We start from the raw sequence: 14,333 nt of genomic DNA, 5'->3' as shown, positions 1-14,333 counted from the left end.
ATCCGATGTTTTATGCCAGATTAAAATGTCTCTTGGAAACTTTTGAGTTTATTTCAGAGCTGCTTTAGAGACAACGATGAGCTATAGATGTTATGCAGGTTTTCATTTTCTGGGTGCTTTTTATTTCATCTAGAGCCAACAGTGACCTTTATAATCTGCTACTCCCTCTCAGATACTCTTTCTGTAGGCTTTATGTTCAAAGACTCTAGGTCGGACAGGCTCAGGGTTGAGTGTTGGAAACAACCAATTCCACCAGTGTTGCTCTATTTGTAAAAGGCTGGCATAGTTCTCCAGTTGTGTGGGACCACCCTGTGTCCTGGAGGACATCTGTCCTTCCTGCCTCATCCACTGAATATGACATGTGTCCCCCAGGGCCTGGAAGAACCAGGGGTACCTGTAGCAATATTCCAACTACCCCTGATTGAAAGTGCCAGTGACCATATCTCTGAAAGATGGTGAACTGGGGGCAGATAACATTAAGTTCCGCCGTTGGTCAGGGGGGTGAGCCTAACCCCAAAAGCTTCTCCCCTTCCAGCATAAGTGGCTTCCTACTCTTGTTGCCTTCAATGACCTTTGTTTGCTTTCAAATCTGGTCTTGATACATATTATTTTATTTTTTAAAGATTTTATTTATTTGACAGAGAGAGCAGAACCAGGGGGAGTAGCAGAGGGAGGAGAAGCAGACTCTCCACTGAGTAGGGACCTTGATGCGGGGCTCGATCCCAGGCCCCTGGGATCATGACCTGAGCTGAAGGCAGAGGCTTAACCAGCTGAGCCACGCAGGTGCCTGATGAATATTGTTTTAAACTCTGATTTCTCCCATATAAAACTGGGCAGTAGGAGGGAGAGGAGGAACTACCCTCCTAAAAAGGGTTCTGTTCTCCAGGATGACTTTGGACTCTTTTGTCAAGTTCATGACTGAGAGAGTTCACCAGATATAAGTTCCCAAGCCCAGCAATCAGAGTCTGGGGTAAAAGAGACAGAAAGAGGGACAGAGACACACGGAATCACACCAGGACCCAAATATGGGGCTGTGACCGATGTGTCTTCCCCCACAACTATACCCCACATCAGTTCTGACTTGTTTGCAGATCCCTGAGTTTTGCTTCTCTCCCACCCCACAATTTCTAGAAATGTTAACAGCTTCTGCAAGGTGAATGGCCCAAGTCAGGATTTTCCAGTAGGCAGGGACCACGTAACTCCCCAGACCCTGCAAGAGCATGACTATCCCTAAGGAACCATTCTCCACAGAGGCTGTCAGAGGGATCCGAGGGTCTGCTCCTCCTGTCCTGCTCCTTACTTCTCTCTCTCTGGGACATGATCAACTGCACATGCCAAGGCCCCAGCTCCGGGGCTGTCAGGTCTAGCCCTGCCTCCCGCCTGGCGGGCCAGCGGTCTTGCTGGGGCCGTGCTCTGTGCGGCTTCAGCATATCCTGTTTGTTCAGTCCCCTTTGTCTCCCGCTGGAGCAACAGGGAGAAAGGATTCCTCTGAGCCCCTTGGATTTGGGCTTTGAAATCAGATCCTGGCACACCTGATTACACTCAATAGCTGGAAATGGTAAGGATGTCCGATGGGCAGAGGGCTCTTGTTCTAAGCTCTGCACACCAGGAAGGCAGGGGCTGGGTCTCCTCCTCAGGACCACTCCGGAGGGGGCAGGATGCGCTGGCAGGAAAAGCAAACAGTGTAGCTGAAGGGAAATTCACTTGAAAAAGAACCTGGGGCAGTGTCCATCAAGGGGCATATAAGCTGTCCCTGAGGACACAAAATGGGGTTTAGACTCGTTCCTCTCTCTTCCCACTTCCCTAGATGGGAAACAGTCAGTTCCAGTAACTGCACGCCCCAGGGCTGGGAGGGTCAAGCTCTCTGTCCTGCTTTTTCTGTGGAGGTGTTGCCTGGGAGACCTTGGCAAAGGGAGTAACAAAATAGAAGCTTTCGTGCCCCCGCGGTGGGAAGCTCCGAAACTCGAGGCTTGCAAGGGCTCCTGAGCCACAGCGGGCCACGGGCTTTCCCACAGAGATCGAAAGTCGTTGAGACAATTTCATCCGTACAAAAAGGCATAAGGAGTTTCCCTGCACCAACACCCAGCTTAAGAAATGAAAGGTCACCAATCCAGTTAAAGCCTCCGGGGTCCTCCCGGAACCCATCCTCTTCCCCACCTCTCCAACGACAACCTCTCAGTCACTCCCAGCCTTTCCTGCATGTTCCAGAGATGCGTGCGGCCCTCTTCCAGCTTCCCCAGATATGCCAAGCAGGTGCTGTGCTTCCTTGCCTGTAGGTGGGTCCCCTGTCTCAATCTTCGTACAATTCTGGGCTCAGATGTTACCAACCCCGGGGGCGCGTTCCCTATCACCTTGGGCACTGATTCCGGGGGCTCCGGACTGAGCATGCGCATTAGGCCACGCTACCCGCAGTGAGGGCGCCCCACTTCCACATGGGGCTGCCAATGCTGTCAGGACAGGCACTGGGCCCCTCTGACTACTCCAGCCAGCGGCCCGGATGAATGACAGCTCAGTTGTCAGACTTCCAACGTTCTAGCCCTTAAATGGGGAAGTCCCCCTGGCCCCAGTTCCTTTGATAGGCGTTTTTCACCTTAAAGTCCCAAATCTTCTCTGTTCTGGAAACACAAAATGAGAAGGTCCCTTCCTATTCCTTAAATGAGGTTGGAACAAATACAATGGGAGCATGAACTTTCTTCCCCCATAACTTCAACAAACAATAGTTTCGAAGAGAACCCTGGGTGGACTTCACGTAGGCCTTGATCCTCTTTTTCTAGGGATCTTGTCCCTTGGGTTCTTCGCCTTCCTAGCCTGTAGAAATTCCTCAAGACAGGGAAATACACAAACCTCTTACTCTTGCTTAGAAAATCCATGTTGCCACCACAGAAACAAAATATTGGGAAATAGCAGTCTGGCGGTTAAGGTGTTCTCACCCACACCCATTGTTCTCTGCTCAGACATTTGGTTGCTGCTGTATAGACTCAGCTCTAGCCATAGAATTTCAGAGGATGTGCCTCAGAAGGAGGATCAGGAACAAGCTTGACAGTAATCTGCCCCAGAAGCCAATCTGGTGTTCTGGTGCTGAGAACGGGCCCACAGATGTGCCCAAGAAGGGAGGACATGTGAAGTGAGTGTGAGACCAGGGGCTGGTGTTGTGTGCGTGGAGCACAAAAGTCAGATTTTTCTTTCACTCGGCTTTTTTTTTTTTTTTTTTAACATTTGAATTCTTTATCAAGGTGAAATTCACCTAACACAAAACATGTTCAAGTATAAACAATTCAGGGTCAAGTAGTACCTTCACAATGTTAAGCAACCACCACCAGTATCTAACATTTTATCACCCCGAAAGGAAACCCCATGGGCATCAGTCAGTGCTCCCCAATCCCCACCCCCTGTACCTCCTCTCAACTCCTAGAAACTACCAATCACCACTCTGTCGCTATGGATTTACCTATTCTGGAGAGTTCTAGTAAATAAAAACATACAGTATGTGACCTTTTGGGTCTGGCTTCTTTCACTCGAATATTTCTGAGGTTCATCCATCTTGTAGCATAGTTCAGTACTACACTTCTTTCCTGGCTCACTAATATTCCACTGTATGGACATACCACATTTTGCTCATCCATTCATCCACTGGTGGATATTTGGGCTGTTTGCTCCTTTTGGCTATCTGAATAGTGCTGCTATGAGCCTGCATGCATGTGTACCTATTTGAGGAACTCTTTTCAATTCTTTGGGGATATACGCAAGAGTAGACTGGCAGGGTCATAGAGTAAATCTATATTTAACTCTTTGAAGAGCTGTCATACTGTTTTCCTCAATGGCTGAATGATTTTACATGCCACCAGCAATGTAGAAGCACAGGTCAGATTTTGTCCTTATGGGAGTCACAACTGCCCCATTCTCAAAAGACTGTTGGATCATGATGACTCTCCACCTTGAGCTGAAATTCTGTTAGTATGTGATCCAGTGTTTGGAGCTTCCATATTTATGAAGGCTGAACTCTACACATGCCACCCATTACCATCAGTGAGTCAGAAAGAGGAGGAACACCTTTACAGAGAAAGCGACAAAAGCAAAATTATTCATAGTAACTGTGGAGGAGAAAGGCCAGGCCATCCGCAGACCCTCACTGAACTGGACTGGTCAGAAGAAACAGGCATAGAGCTGGTTTCTTTCCTGAAACCACTTGGAAGGAGTCAAGGCCTGTGTTAAATCTATATATAAATATCATTTGATTGGAAGAATAAAAAATACTGCTGTATGATAATCTTTCTTCTCTCACAGTCTGATAGCTGAAGCATTAGCAATTTGGAAAGAAGGACCTTCCTGAGAGAGAGGCTTGGAAGCCCTGGGACAGTGTCCTTTCTGTTAGACATGGATCTTTATGGCCAAACATGGGCTAAAGAAGGAAATAGAGCAGGGGGGCAGCTCTCAGAGCATGGCCCTGAGAAGGGAGGATGGCCAGAGGAGGCTTTTAAGAAAAGAGAGGGGTAGGGTCTCCTGGGTGTGTTCTCTGAGTATAAGGCCTCAGGAGGATGGCAAGAAGAAGGGAAAAGATATGAGCACTGGGAGAATTAATGCTTCCAGTGGGCTTGGCAGGAAGGAGACTCAACACACTGTTCAAAGTAGGTCTTCGCAGCTCCCTCATAAGCCTTTAGAGGCATAGCAGACTTTGCAACCCCACTGTATCTGGCTAAGAGCAAGAAGCCCCCGGACACAGTTCTGACTTAAATGCTGCCCTAGAACACAGATACTTCTCAGTTCTTCACAGGCCAAGAGGAACTTGTCTTCACTCCCCTCCAGGAAACAAAGAACCAACAGCCAGATTACCTTTCGAAGATGGACCACACCTCTTTCTTGGGACCAAGTGGAGAACCAGTCATGTCAACATGGGCATGAGTGAGCCTTGTCACCAGCCACAAGTGAAAGCTTTTACCTTGACCCTTGAGTCATAATCCAATGGGACATTTTGCAGAGCAGATGGATGTGGTGGGCTAGATGGCAGCCCCAAAAGACGTGTCTACATCCCAACCCTTGAAACTTGTGAATGTGACTGTCTTTGGAATAGGGTCTTTACAGATGTAATTAAGTTAAAGACCTTGAGATAAGATCATCCTGGATTACCCAGGTGGGCTCTAACTCCAATGACATGACAAGTATCCTTATAAGAGACACGCAAAGGGAGAGACACAGGAAAAAGAGGCCATTTGAGCACAGAGGTGGAGACTGGAATCATGCAGCCCCAAGCTGAGGAATGGTTGGAGCCACCAGACAGAAGAAGCAGGGACATGTTCTCCTCGAGAGCCTTTGAGGGGAGCATGGCCCTGCTGACATCTTGGTTTTGGACTTCTGGCTTCCAAAGCTGTGGTGGACTAAATTTCTGTTGTTTTCTGACACCGGGTTGGTGACAATTTGTTGCGGCCACTTTAGGAAACTAATACGATGGGGCTGCAGGAAGAGATGATGTGACAGGAAAGAGAGAGAATCTAGAAAACCATGCCCAGTGCCCAGATTTGCTGCTGGAGTCTGAGGCAAACTTTGTCAACTCTGGGCTGCAGGTCTGTTTCCTCCTGAGATCCTTGTGGATTCACCCCTTATGGCTGAGAGCGGGGCCCACAGCTCACTTGAGGATGCTACTCAGGATCTGAGGAGGTCAGGTCAGAGCCTCACACTATTTGAAATGGTGGTTAATAGTAGTGACCATATTCTATAGAACCTTTAATACCAACTATGTGATTTACATACACTATCTCATTTGATTCTCAAAACAATTCGACGAGGTTGGTATTCTCATCCGCATCTTACAGATGAGTAATCTGAGGCTCTGAGAGGTCACGTAGCCTGTTCAAGGTCATCCGGGGAACGATGGTGACACCAGACCTGTGCTGAATCCACAGCATTACGGAAGATTCCAGAGTCATGAAGACGGTTGTTCGGGTGCCCCTCAGTGCCCAGCTGGCTAATGAGAATGGTTTGTTTATTTTCTAAATATTAGCGCCATTGACAGTACAATTTGGGTGAGGATCTGGTTAGATCCTGCTAATAGCAGATAGACGGCAAAACATCCACATTCCAGGAAAATCTAGTACCAACTGATACTGATCAAGATCTTCTCAGCCCACAGGCTCCCAGCCTTTCTCCCGCCTCTGCCATGGGCCCCAGGTGGGGGGCGGCGGAATGAAACCCCTACTCAAGGGGCCTCTCCCTTGTGACCCGTGTGAGACGCTGGTCAGTCCACAAACAGCCCATTCAGCTAACTCCCCCGCCCACCACCACCACCACCAGGAAAAGAGAGAGGAAGCTGGTTGGAGAGCAAGGCTCTGCTCGAACCCATCCGTCTGCCCAGGACAGATACTGGGGCCCTGTCTCTGGCAGGATGGACTCGGGCAGGCCCGACACCTGGAGTCTTGTGCCTTTCCCAGAGTCCCGGAGTTTGGGAGAGATCTGCACTCATCTCCCTATGGCTGCTGCTTCGGCTGGGGCGGGGCTAGCAGGACAGCTTCTTCCTGGGCCTTCCAGCGTCCTGAGTTGGAGGCAGTGCAGGAGCAGGGAGGTGACCCAAGGGCCTGCCAGATTTCCTCCCACGCAGACCTCGGTGCAAGATAAAGTCAGGCGAGGCTGTGCCATAGGACAACAGCATAATAAATCCCCTCCGGCCTCCTCCCGGGCTCATTGTTCTAGGGCCGCAGTTGTTTTGAGTATGATCAAAAGGAAGGAAGAGCACTGTGCTATCAGGCTGGGGAAGAAGGATGCTCTCCTGACCGCTCCTGTTGCCCTTGGCCGCCCTCATTTTAAATATGAGGAAACCGAAGGGCAACGTGCAGCCTAACCCCTCACACAGGGAGGCTCAGCGCGCTGCTCTGAGGCCCCCTGGACCTCTGGTGAGGCGGCAACCTTGCCCAGACTCACTGACAGCCACCTGGGTCACCCAGGCCTTGTCCTTTCACCCTGGGCAGGGGGCTGGGAGGCCCAGGCTCAGGGTCAGCGGCAGGGGTGGGAAGCGCGCTGGAAGTGGGCCCTGGAGTGGCCGCTCAGCTGTTGTTTACCCCTTGGGCTGAGAACCAAGGCCAGAAGGCCACAGCCATTGGAAATAATAGGCCCTAAAAGGAACTTCCCGAATTTGGCTGGCTTGGTGCCTGCGGCTCAAGACAGCGAATAGCTCAAGTTCTTGGGAAGCTGGCGTCTGCGGGCCTCGCGGCCTCTCCGACACGTAGCCAGGTCCAGACATGGGTGCAGGTGGCGCACATCTCAGTCCCCACAGCTGGATTCCTGAGGGGAGCTGGGGCAGAAAGCTACGGGGGCCTTGGGGCGGGAAGGGCGGAGCTGAGCGTTCCTCCCGAACGCTGCGGGCTGAGGGAGTCCTTTGCCTCTCTCCAACGGCTGCCCTGCCCAACGCCCAGAGTCTGATTCACCAGGTGCCCAGCTGCAGTGGCCCGGCCACCTTTGTCTGGGCTGGAGGCCACGTCTGAGCCATCAAAGGCGCCTCAATGGGGGAGGATGTCAATGTGCTTCCTCAACCAGAAAGGTGGTTTGAGTTCGGCCAAAGCAGCCCAAGCAAACAAGCAGAAGCCTGTCAATGGAAGGATGGGGGCTGCTGGGAGATCACAGGACAGCAAACTGAGAACCATTATCAGTCTCGTCCCAGCCTGAAGGAGGGAGAGCCTTTGAAGACACAGACAGGCTGAACAGAACTTTCCACCTGAGAGGCACTGGAGATGGGAGGTCAGGCTGCACACAGCCCCCAGGAGAACTGATCAAAGCCTGCTGCAGGCGGTGGGGGGGGGGGGCGGCACACAGCTGCAGTCCTGCTCCCCCCCCAACCCCACGGGCCGCCCAGGGCTTTCTGGAGGCAAGCAGGCTGCCCTTGCGGGGGCCTGTGGGAAAACCCAGCACTGGGGCACGGTGCGGCCAGCCCCCCCGGTGCTGCTGGGCCGGGGGAACTAACCCCCACAGTGGTCCTGAAAAGAACAGGGAGGGAATCAAAGCCCAGGGCAAATGCTAGGACCACCCACCTGATGAGTGCCTACCTTTCGGGGAAACAATAACTCCTGGCTCCCCTAGCACACTTCTGAAAGAGCAAACTGACTGAACAGGCCACCTCCAAGCTCCGTGCTCCCGGCAGTCTGGGGGACGCCCAGCCCCTCCGAAGCTGAAGTTCCTACGTGTTGGCCTCTCAGTGCCTATTCGGGGCTTCCTTGTGTCCACTCTCCTCCCTGGCAACCTGAGAAACAGCGAGAAGCCTCATTCAGGGCATGACAGGGTCCCGTGTGGACACCTTTAGTGCACTTCTCTCAGACTGTACGGTGGTATCTGCCAGGGAACATTCTAGGATCATCCTCCGTGTTGTTTCCGGGGAGGGAGGGAATCTGTGAAAAGGCTCTGCCTTGAGTGCTGTGTTGGTCTGCCTGGACTGGACAACCTCAGCCCACCCTGATGGCCTCGTGCCCCTCCCCACTGCCTGCAGCTCACCTTCCCAGGAGACCGTGAAGTGGGTACAGCAGAGCAAAGCCATCTCCACTGTGCTCTCCTTCTCAAAGGGATGGGAAAGTTCTTTTCTTCTCCTTCCTGGGAATGGGTTTGAAGGGAGGGTGGAGGGGGATACTAATGTGGAGGCCTGGGAGGTACTTAGGTAGAGGGGGAATGTGTCAAGGAAATGGGTTGCCCAGCAGTGCTGGGGAGAACTGAGATGAGAACTTTCCAGAACTGCTGGTTTAACCAGCTGGCATTCTTTCCAAAATGGATGAACAGGGTCTAGACGGAGGGCCTCAGGGTAGACTAGACAGAAATGAAGGTAGAGGTGTTTCCTCTCCCACTTCTCCAGAGACCAGATCCTAAAGAGAGGGTGGGCGGCTGGAAATGACTGACCTGCCACCCACTACTCGCTGTGAGATATATATCTTTTTATTACTTTGCCCGGAGAGATGGATAGGATTATCTCCATTTTACAGGTGATGAAACAGAGATTCCAAGAAGTGACCAAGGCTCTCCAAGGACCACACAGAGCTGCCAAGCTGGAGCTCCGTCCTCAGGAGGCCTGGCTCCAAAGTTCACAACCATCCCCCTCTTCCCAGGCCTGCCCTGCCTCTCGGGGCTCAGCATATGTTAGTAGATGCTTCGTAAATATTTGTTAAATTGAACCGAACTGAGCAGCTGAATACACGCAGGCCGCTTTCACCCTGACTGAGAGGAATCCTTTGAGGGTCCGGGTTATGGAAAGAAATTCTCTGAGGCACCAAATAAAATCCTTCTCTGAGGTGCAAGGAGGCCTTTTTTGAAATTAATACCTAATAAAGTTTACACAGACCCCCAAAAGGAAAAACAGAAGAGAACTGGAACAATAAAAAAGCAGAGTAGGTAGATAATAAAACTTAAGAGTGTTGTCTTTCATCCAGGAAGCACAAAGCATTCACAGGCTCTAATTACATCTTCATCCCCACGGCCCTCTCTGAAGTCGGTAGGCGCATGCTCACAGGGCCCCTCATTTAGGCGCGGATGGATTGGGGGACTGAAAGCTCTCGCAGTTCTCCTCAAGGTAAAGGGAACATGACCTCATTCTCCAAACCTGTGTTGGGTGACACCTCCAGCTGCGCTTCCCGGCTCGGCAAATAAAACCAAGTTTTCTGAGGGGTTCGGAGGGTTGGGGGTGGGAGTGAAAAGGTCTAGGAATGAGGGAGGCGAAGCTGAGGGCTTCTACCTCACCTCGGCCTGCACACAGTATAAATCCCCCTCTGTTTACCGGCATGCACGTTCCTTCATTCAGGCGTGTGTTCACTGTGTACGTCAGTGGGCTCTAACATGCCAGACAGCCCCTCTGATGATGCAGACAGGAAGGTGATGTCTGGACTGATACGCACCCGGAAGCTCTGGGGGGAAATTGCTCCTGGTGGGTACAGTGGATGTTGTGGCTCAGACAACTGGAGGTGGGTAAGGGGACTTAATTGCAAAGGAATAATTTTTTTTTCTGGTTCATGTCCAATCATGTCATTTCTAGGCTTTAATAATATAATAATAATAATTGCACATGGCTTTTTAATGGTTCTCCACTGCTGAATAGCATCAGGCACAAATTCCTTCACTAGACCCTACAGCCCTTTCATAATATGACTCCATCTGGGACCCCGGTCTTACTTCTTGCTGTTCTTCTAGCTTCTGTGCAGTGATCCCCAATTTGTGAGCTGCAGACCTGTGCTCAGGGGTGTAGAGTTTTAGCAAGGGGTCTGTAACTCTGTACACCGCACCAAATATGGGCCACAACCCAAATCAATAGTATGTAAAAGGTTAACTTGAAAGGTTGTCAAATGCCTACCCGCTCTTTGTCATTGTGTGTGTCCTTGGGTACTAAAGTTCAACAACTCTCACAGGAAAGGGTTTGCTTTATGGAAATGGTTTTCAAACTGGGGTCCACGGAACCCCCCCCCCCCCCAGAGAGTCCCTGAAGTAGAGCTGGGGGAAGGATCAGGATGGAGCCAGAGTAGATGGGACCACCTTCCACCCCCACCACGTCGTGCACACACACACACAACAAACTCATCCCCTCCCCTTGTAACCATAGCATCTGCTTTTTTCACTTTTGCACACCGGGACTTCTGGTAAGTTACAGGCAGTGGCCAAGGACAAAGCACACAGACTTCTAGACAGCAGAGTGGAGCAGTGTGAAAGCGGTCGCAGCCCCGTGCGTGCCTACCAACAAGTGAACGGCAGTCTCTAAAGGATGCGAGGGACGGCATGCCCCCTGTCCCGACACGCTGAGACAGCTCCGGGCTGGTTCGCTTCTTAGATGCATGACATCCGTCTGGCTCTTGGACGCACAAGATGAAGTCGTACAGTAGCCGGTCCCGTTGTCGATGCAGACAGTGTCCCCTCTGTCCATGCAGTGCGACACTTCCCACTGTTCAGGGAGGGGACGGGAGTCCTCTACATACCAGCTCTTCTTATCCCTCAGCGTTTCCACAGGGAGTGGTCCCTCGGGGCCTCTTTTCATCTCCTTGAATTTCTACCCAGATTAGTCTTCGCTCATGTGGCTGTGGCCTCCCACTCAGGCCTTGTGCTCAGGTGGCTTGGGCGGGCCTAGGACACCGGGAGCCGTAAGAGGAAGGCAAAGCAGGACCCTGAGAGAGGACTGGCCGAACGAAGGTCTTCAGCTGAGCCTCCATCCTCTCAGCCTGGTTTCAGATGGAATAGCAAATAAAGAAACGCCCTAAACAACCCAGAACGGTGCTCATTAGTGTGTGAGACCAAGGCAGGAGACCCAGAGGGATGCCTCTATCCCTGCTTTTCACTCTGCCATCCACGCATACTTTTAAAAGCCACCTTCCTGGGGCGCCTGGGTGGCTCAGTGGGTTAAGTCTCTGCCTTCAGCCCAGGTCATGATCTCAGGGTCCTGGGATTGAGCCCCACATCAGGCTCTCTGCTTGGCAGGGAGCCTGCTTCCCCCTTTCTTTCTGCCTGCCTCTCTGCCTACTTGTGATCTCTCTCTCTCTCTCTCTCTGTCAAATAAATAAATAAAATCTTAAAAAAAAAAAAAAAAAGCTGCCTTCCCAACACTCTGACTTGGGGCAAATGCTAAAGAGGTTCATCTCTTTGACATGAATGCCCCGTTAGAGGCAATGGAGAAACAATAGCAAAGCAGACCCAGACCTGTCACAGCTATGATTGAACCAGTTGGAATGTGGCTCCGTGTGTGTGTGTGTGAGTGCATGTGTGTGTACATGCATGCACGTGTGCGCCCTTCAGGCTGTAACTATGGCTCCGTGTTCCTGTGTGCTGGGCATAGACTGAGGGGGCAAAAAGCCTGGATGCTTGAATTTATATGTGGACGTAGTGGGGACCTATGGGAAGTTTAGAGAACAGGAGTGTGTGGGTGTATGCGCACAGACCTCTGTCCGTGTGTGTTGGAGGCAACGGGAAATTCTGTGTCTGGGTAGGTGCACACGTATGATGGGTGTGCACACATTCAAGTGTGCGAAGGGGAAGCTGAAAGAAAGTTTCAAGAGTTTATGAAAATCTTCAGAAGAATATCTTGGCAACTCCCCATGCCACAGGTTGGTGCACATTCGATGCTTGTGAAGTTCATTTCCTGTACTAATTACCAGCCCCTCTTTATACAGGACACAAAATATAATTTTGCAAAAACTCCAGACATCAGAGGTGAGTTGAGGGACAGAGTACTTTGAGAGGGTGGGGGAGCAGATGCAGGGGAGCCACTGCCCTGTATCTTTTAAAGGACCAGAGAAGGTAGAGATCTAATTGCAAAATTCCATCCTTCGTCACTCCAAAGCCACTTTAGTGCCTGATCTGCTCCTCCAATAGCAGCTGGACATTTCCGCATGCGTATGTGTTTTTAAACTTGTTGTTCCACTCGGAGCTTTCATTTGTGAGCCCGGCCCCAGGAAGTGTTTATGAGCTTTTCACTCTGCTTTCTTCTGACTCACTTTTGTGTGGTGGCACAGAAGGAGAGAGCTTGACTTAAGCACTCTGCTCTTGTATGAGAGCCCCAGATCGTACAGGGTCCTCGGACTGGCAGCCCCAGTGACGTTGGGGACTTTGACCCAATGCCACCATGATGTGCCTGTGAGCAGACATTGCTGAACACTTCAGTACGGGGAGAAACCATACTCTATAAACAAACTCCTTGGCATGCGACCTCCTCAGCATCTACCTCACCAATATATTCATCCATGTGACACCCAGATCATAATAAATGCTCAGCGGCTGCTAATTAACCATGTCGCATTCTCTTCCAGTCAAGGGACAGGAAGCCATGATCAGAGTCAACGGAGCCACCATTGTTCTTCAACACAGTATGGTACCTCGCTGGATCAGTTGCCCTGAACACACATGGGTTCCTGGTGCACCTGCATGAGGGTCATGAGCCTTTGTTCTTCCTGTAGTCTACACTCAAGGAAGGAGTAGCACAATCTCCTAGCTGTCGGGTTCCATGAAAGAGAGCCCAAACCTATCAGGGATCCAAGTCTAGACACAACACAGCTCTGAGGATCACACCCGCAACCTTTGGTGCTGGTGGAAGGAAAGAGTACCAGTCAGGGAGTGTGTTAGGAGGCTCCCTGGGAGGTAGAAGCGAGAGGAGCCATTCCTTGTCCTCTAACAGGCCAAGGTCTAAGCCCTGCTTCAGGCTGTTTCTGAGCGTGGGGCTCCCATGGTGGTGGGACCCAAAGATGCCAATGGGATCACTTCCCAGGCTTTTGCTTTGTGGAGTTTGCTTTGTATTTCATCCCTGCTCGGTGAGCCTTCCTCCATCGCCCCTAAGCAATTCACACAAAATCTCATCACTAGAAAGACTGGGACCCAGGACTCCTCAGTGAATTCTGAAACTCCTTTGAAACAATGCCTAAAGTTCAAGAAGAAGCTTGCCAAAGAAAAAAGACCTTGAGGCAGCAGTGGAATAGGAGACAATGAGGTATAGATCGTTATCTTTCATAGGACCTCTCGGCTTCTGTTCGCTGGGGACCCTTACATAGAGTTAACCTTCTATGCAAGCTAGTGTAGACCTCTGTTGACCTGTGATTCTGATCAAGGGCCAACAGAGCCACCTCCCAGAGTGCTCCAGACAACTGTGATCACAGCCTGGGACTTGTCCTTCCTTGGTTGGAAGGGTCTCCCCCTGGAGCCAGGCCTAGCCCTGGAGGAAATGGGCTCCTGTAGGAAGAGACTTGCACTTGCCCCTCCTTCTCCAAAGCAGCAGCTTCCTGGGCACCATCCATTTGCTGCCAAGACTAGGCCCTGGGAGGATGCTGATTTTTTAGGCTTCCCTGCCCGGCCCCACAATAACCCCAACAATTGCTTTGCCCCAACAGCCTTGGAAGGGGGCCTGGTTGCATTTCCAGCCAGTAACTTTGGCATCAGGTTTCCTTATAGAGGAGTTTGCTTTTAGGGAAGGGTGGGGTTCCTTTCCTCTGTCCTCCCCAAGAATCCCATGTACCCTCCATCACTGTGCGTGTCATAGAATCATAATACACCCCTTCCTTGAGTCTTCCTCTGCTAGCGTGGAGGTCCCTGAAGGCCAAGGGCCATCTTATAAGCACACTGGAGCATGTGGGGCAGCCTGGGGTCCTGACTGGGTGAAAGTCATCAAAGGCCTACGCTGAGTACCCCCAACACTCGCCAGCCACTGGGCCTTGGATAAAGGCACTTTTCAAGGGGTCTGGCCCAATTCTTATCCCCATCCACTGAGATTCAGTGCTACACACCTTTACCTAAAAAATGGAGGGATATTTTTCTGACCCTCTCACTGGATTATTTATAGACCCATACATGAAGACTTTGCAAATGGCCAGTACAACACATGTAAGGAGTAGTCTCATGTTAAAGCCCCC

At 51.1% G+C, this 14,333-nt stretch overlaps 1 protein-coding gene across 6 annotated transcripts in view; it reads left to right on the top strand.

Moving 5' to 3' along the window:
• Positions 1–14,333, top strand: part of RAD51B (RAD51 paralog B) — a 675,478-nt gene that overhangs the window by 580,318 nt on the left and 80,827 nt on the right. The window contains exon 11 of one of the 6 annotated variants that reach the window (XM_032875116.1): positions 8,949–9,303. The exons of 3 other annotated variants lie outside the window; for them this stretch is intronic. In XM_032875116.1, the coding sequence (XP_032731007.1) occupies positions 8,949–9,106 (158 nt within the window). In that variant the 3' untranslated portion in view covers positions 9,107–9,303. Of the gene's footprint in view, positions 1–4,761; positions 5,095–8,948; positions 9,304–14,333 lie in introns of those variants that run through there. 2 more of the 6 variants (XM_032875114.1, XM_032875117.1) reach the window with 2 other exon arrangements.

The sequence above is a fragment of the Lontra canadensis genome, unplaced genomic scaffold (assembly GCF_010015895.1).
Source record: "Lontra canadensis isolate GAN:19392208 unplaced genomic scaffold, GSC_riverotter_1.0 scaffold55, whole genome shotgun sequence".
Classification (NCBI taxonomy): Eukaryota; Metazoa; Chordata; class Mammalia; order Carnivora; family Mustelidae; genus Lontra; species Lontra canadensis.
Note: the sequence above shows the minus strand (reverse complement) of the source record. Positions and strands in the feature narration are given on the sequence as shown.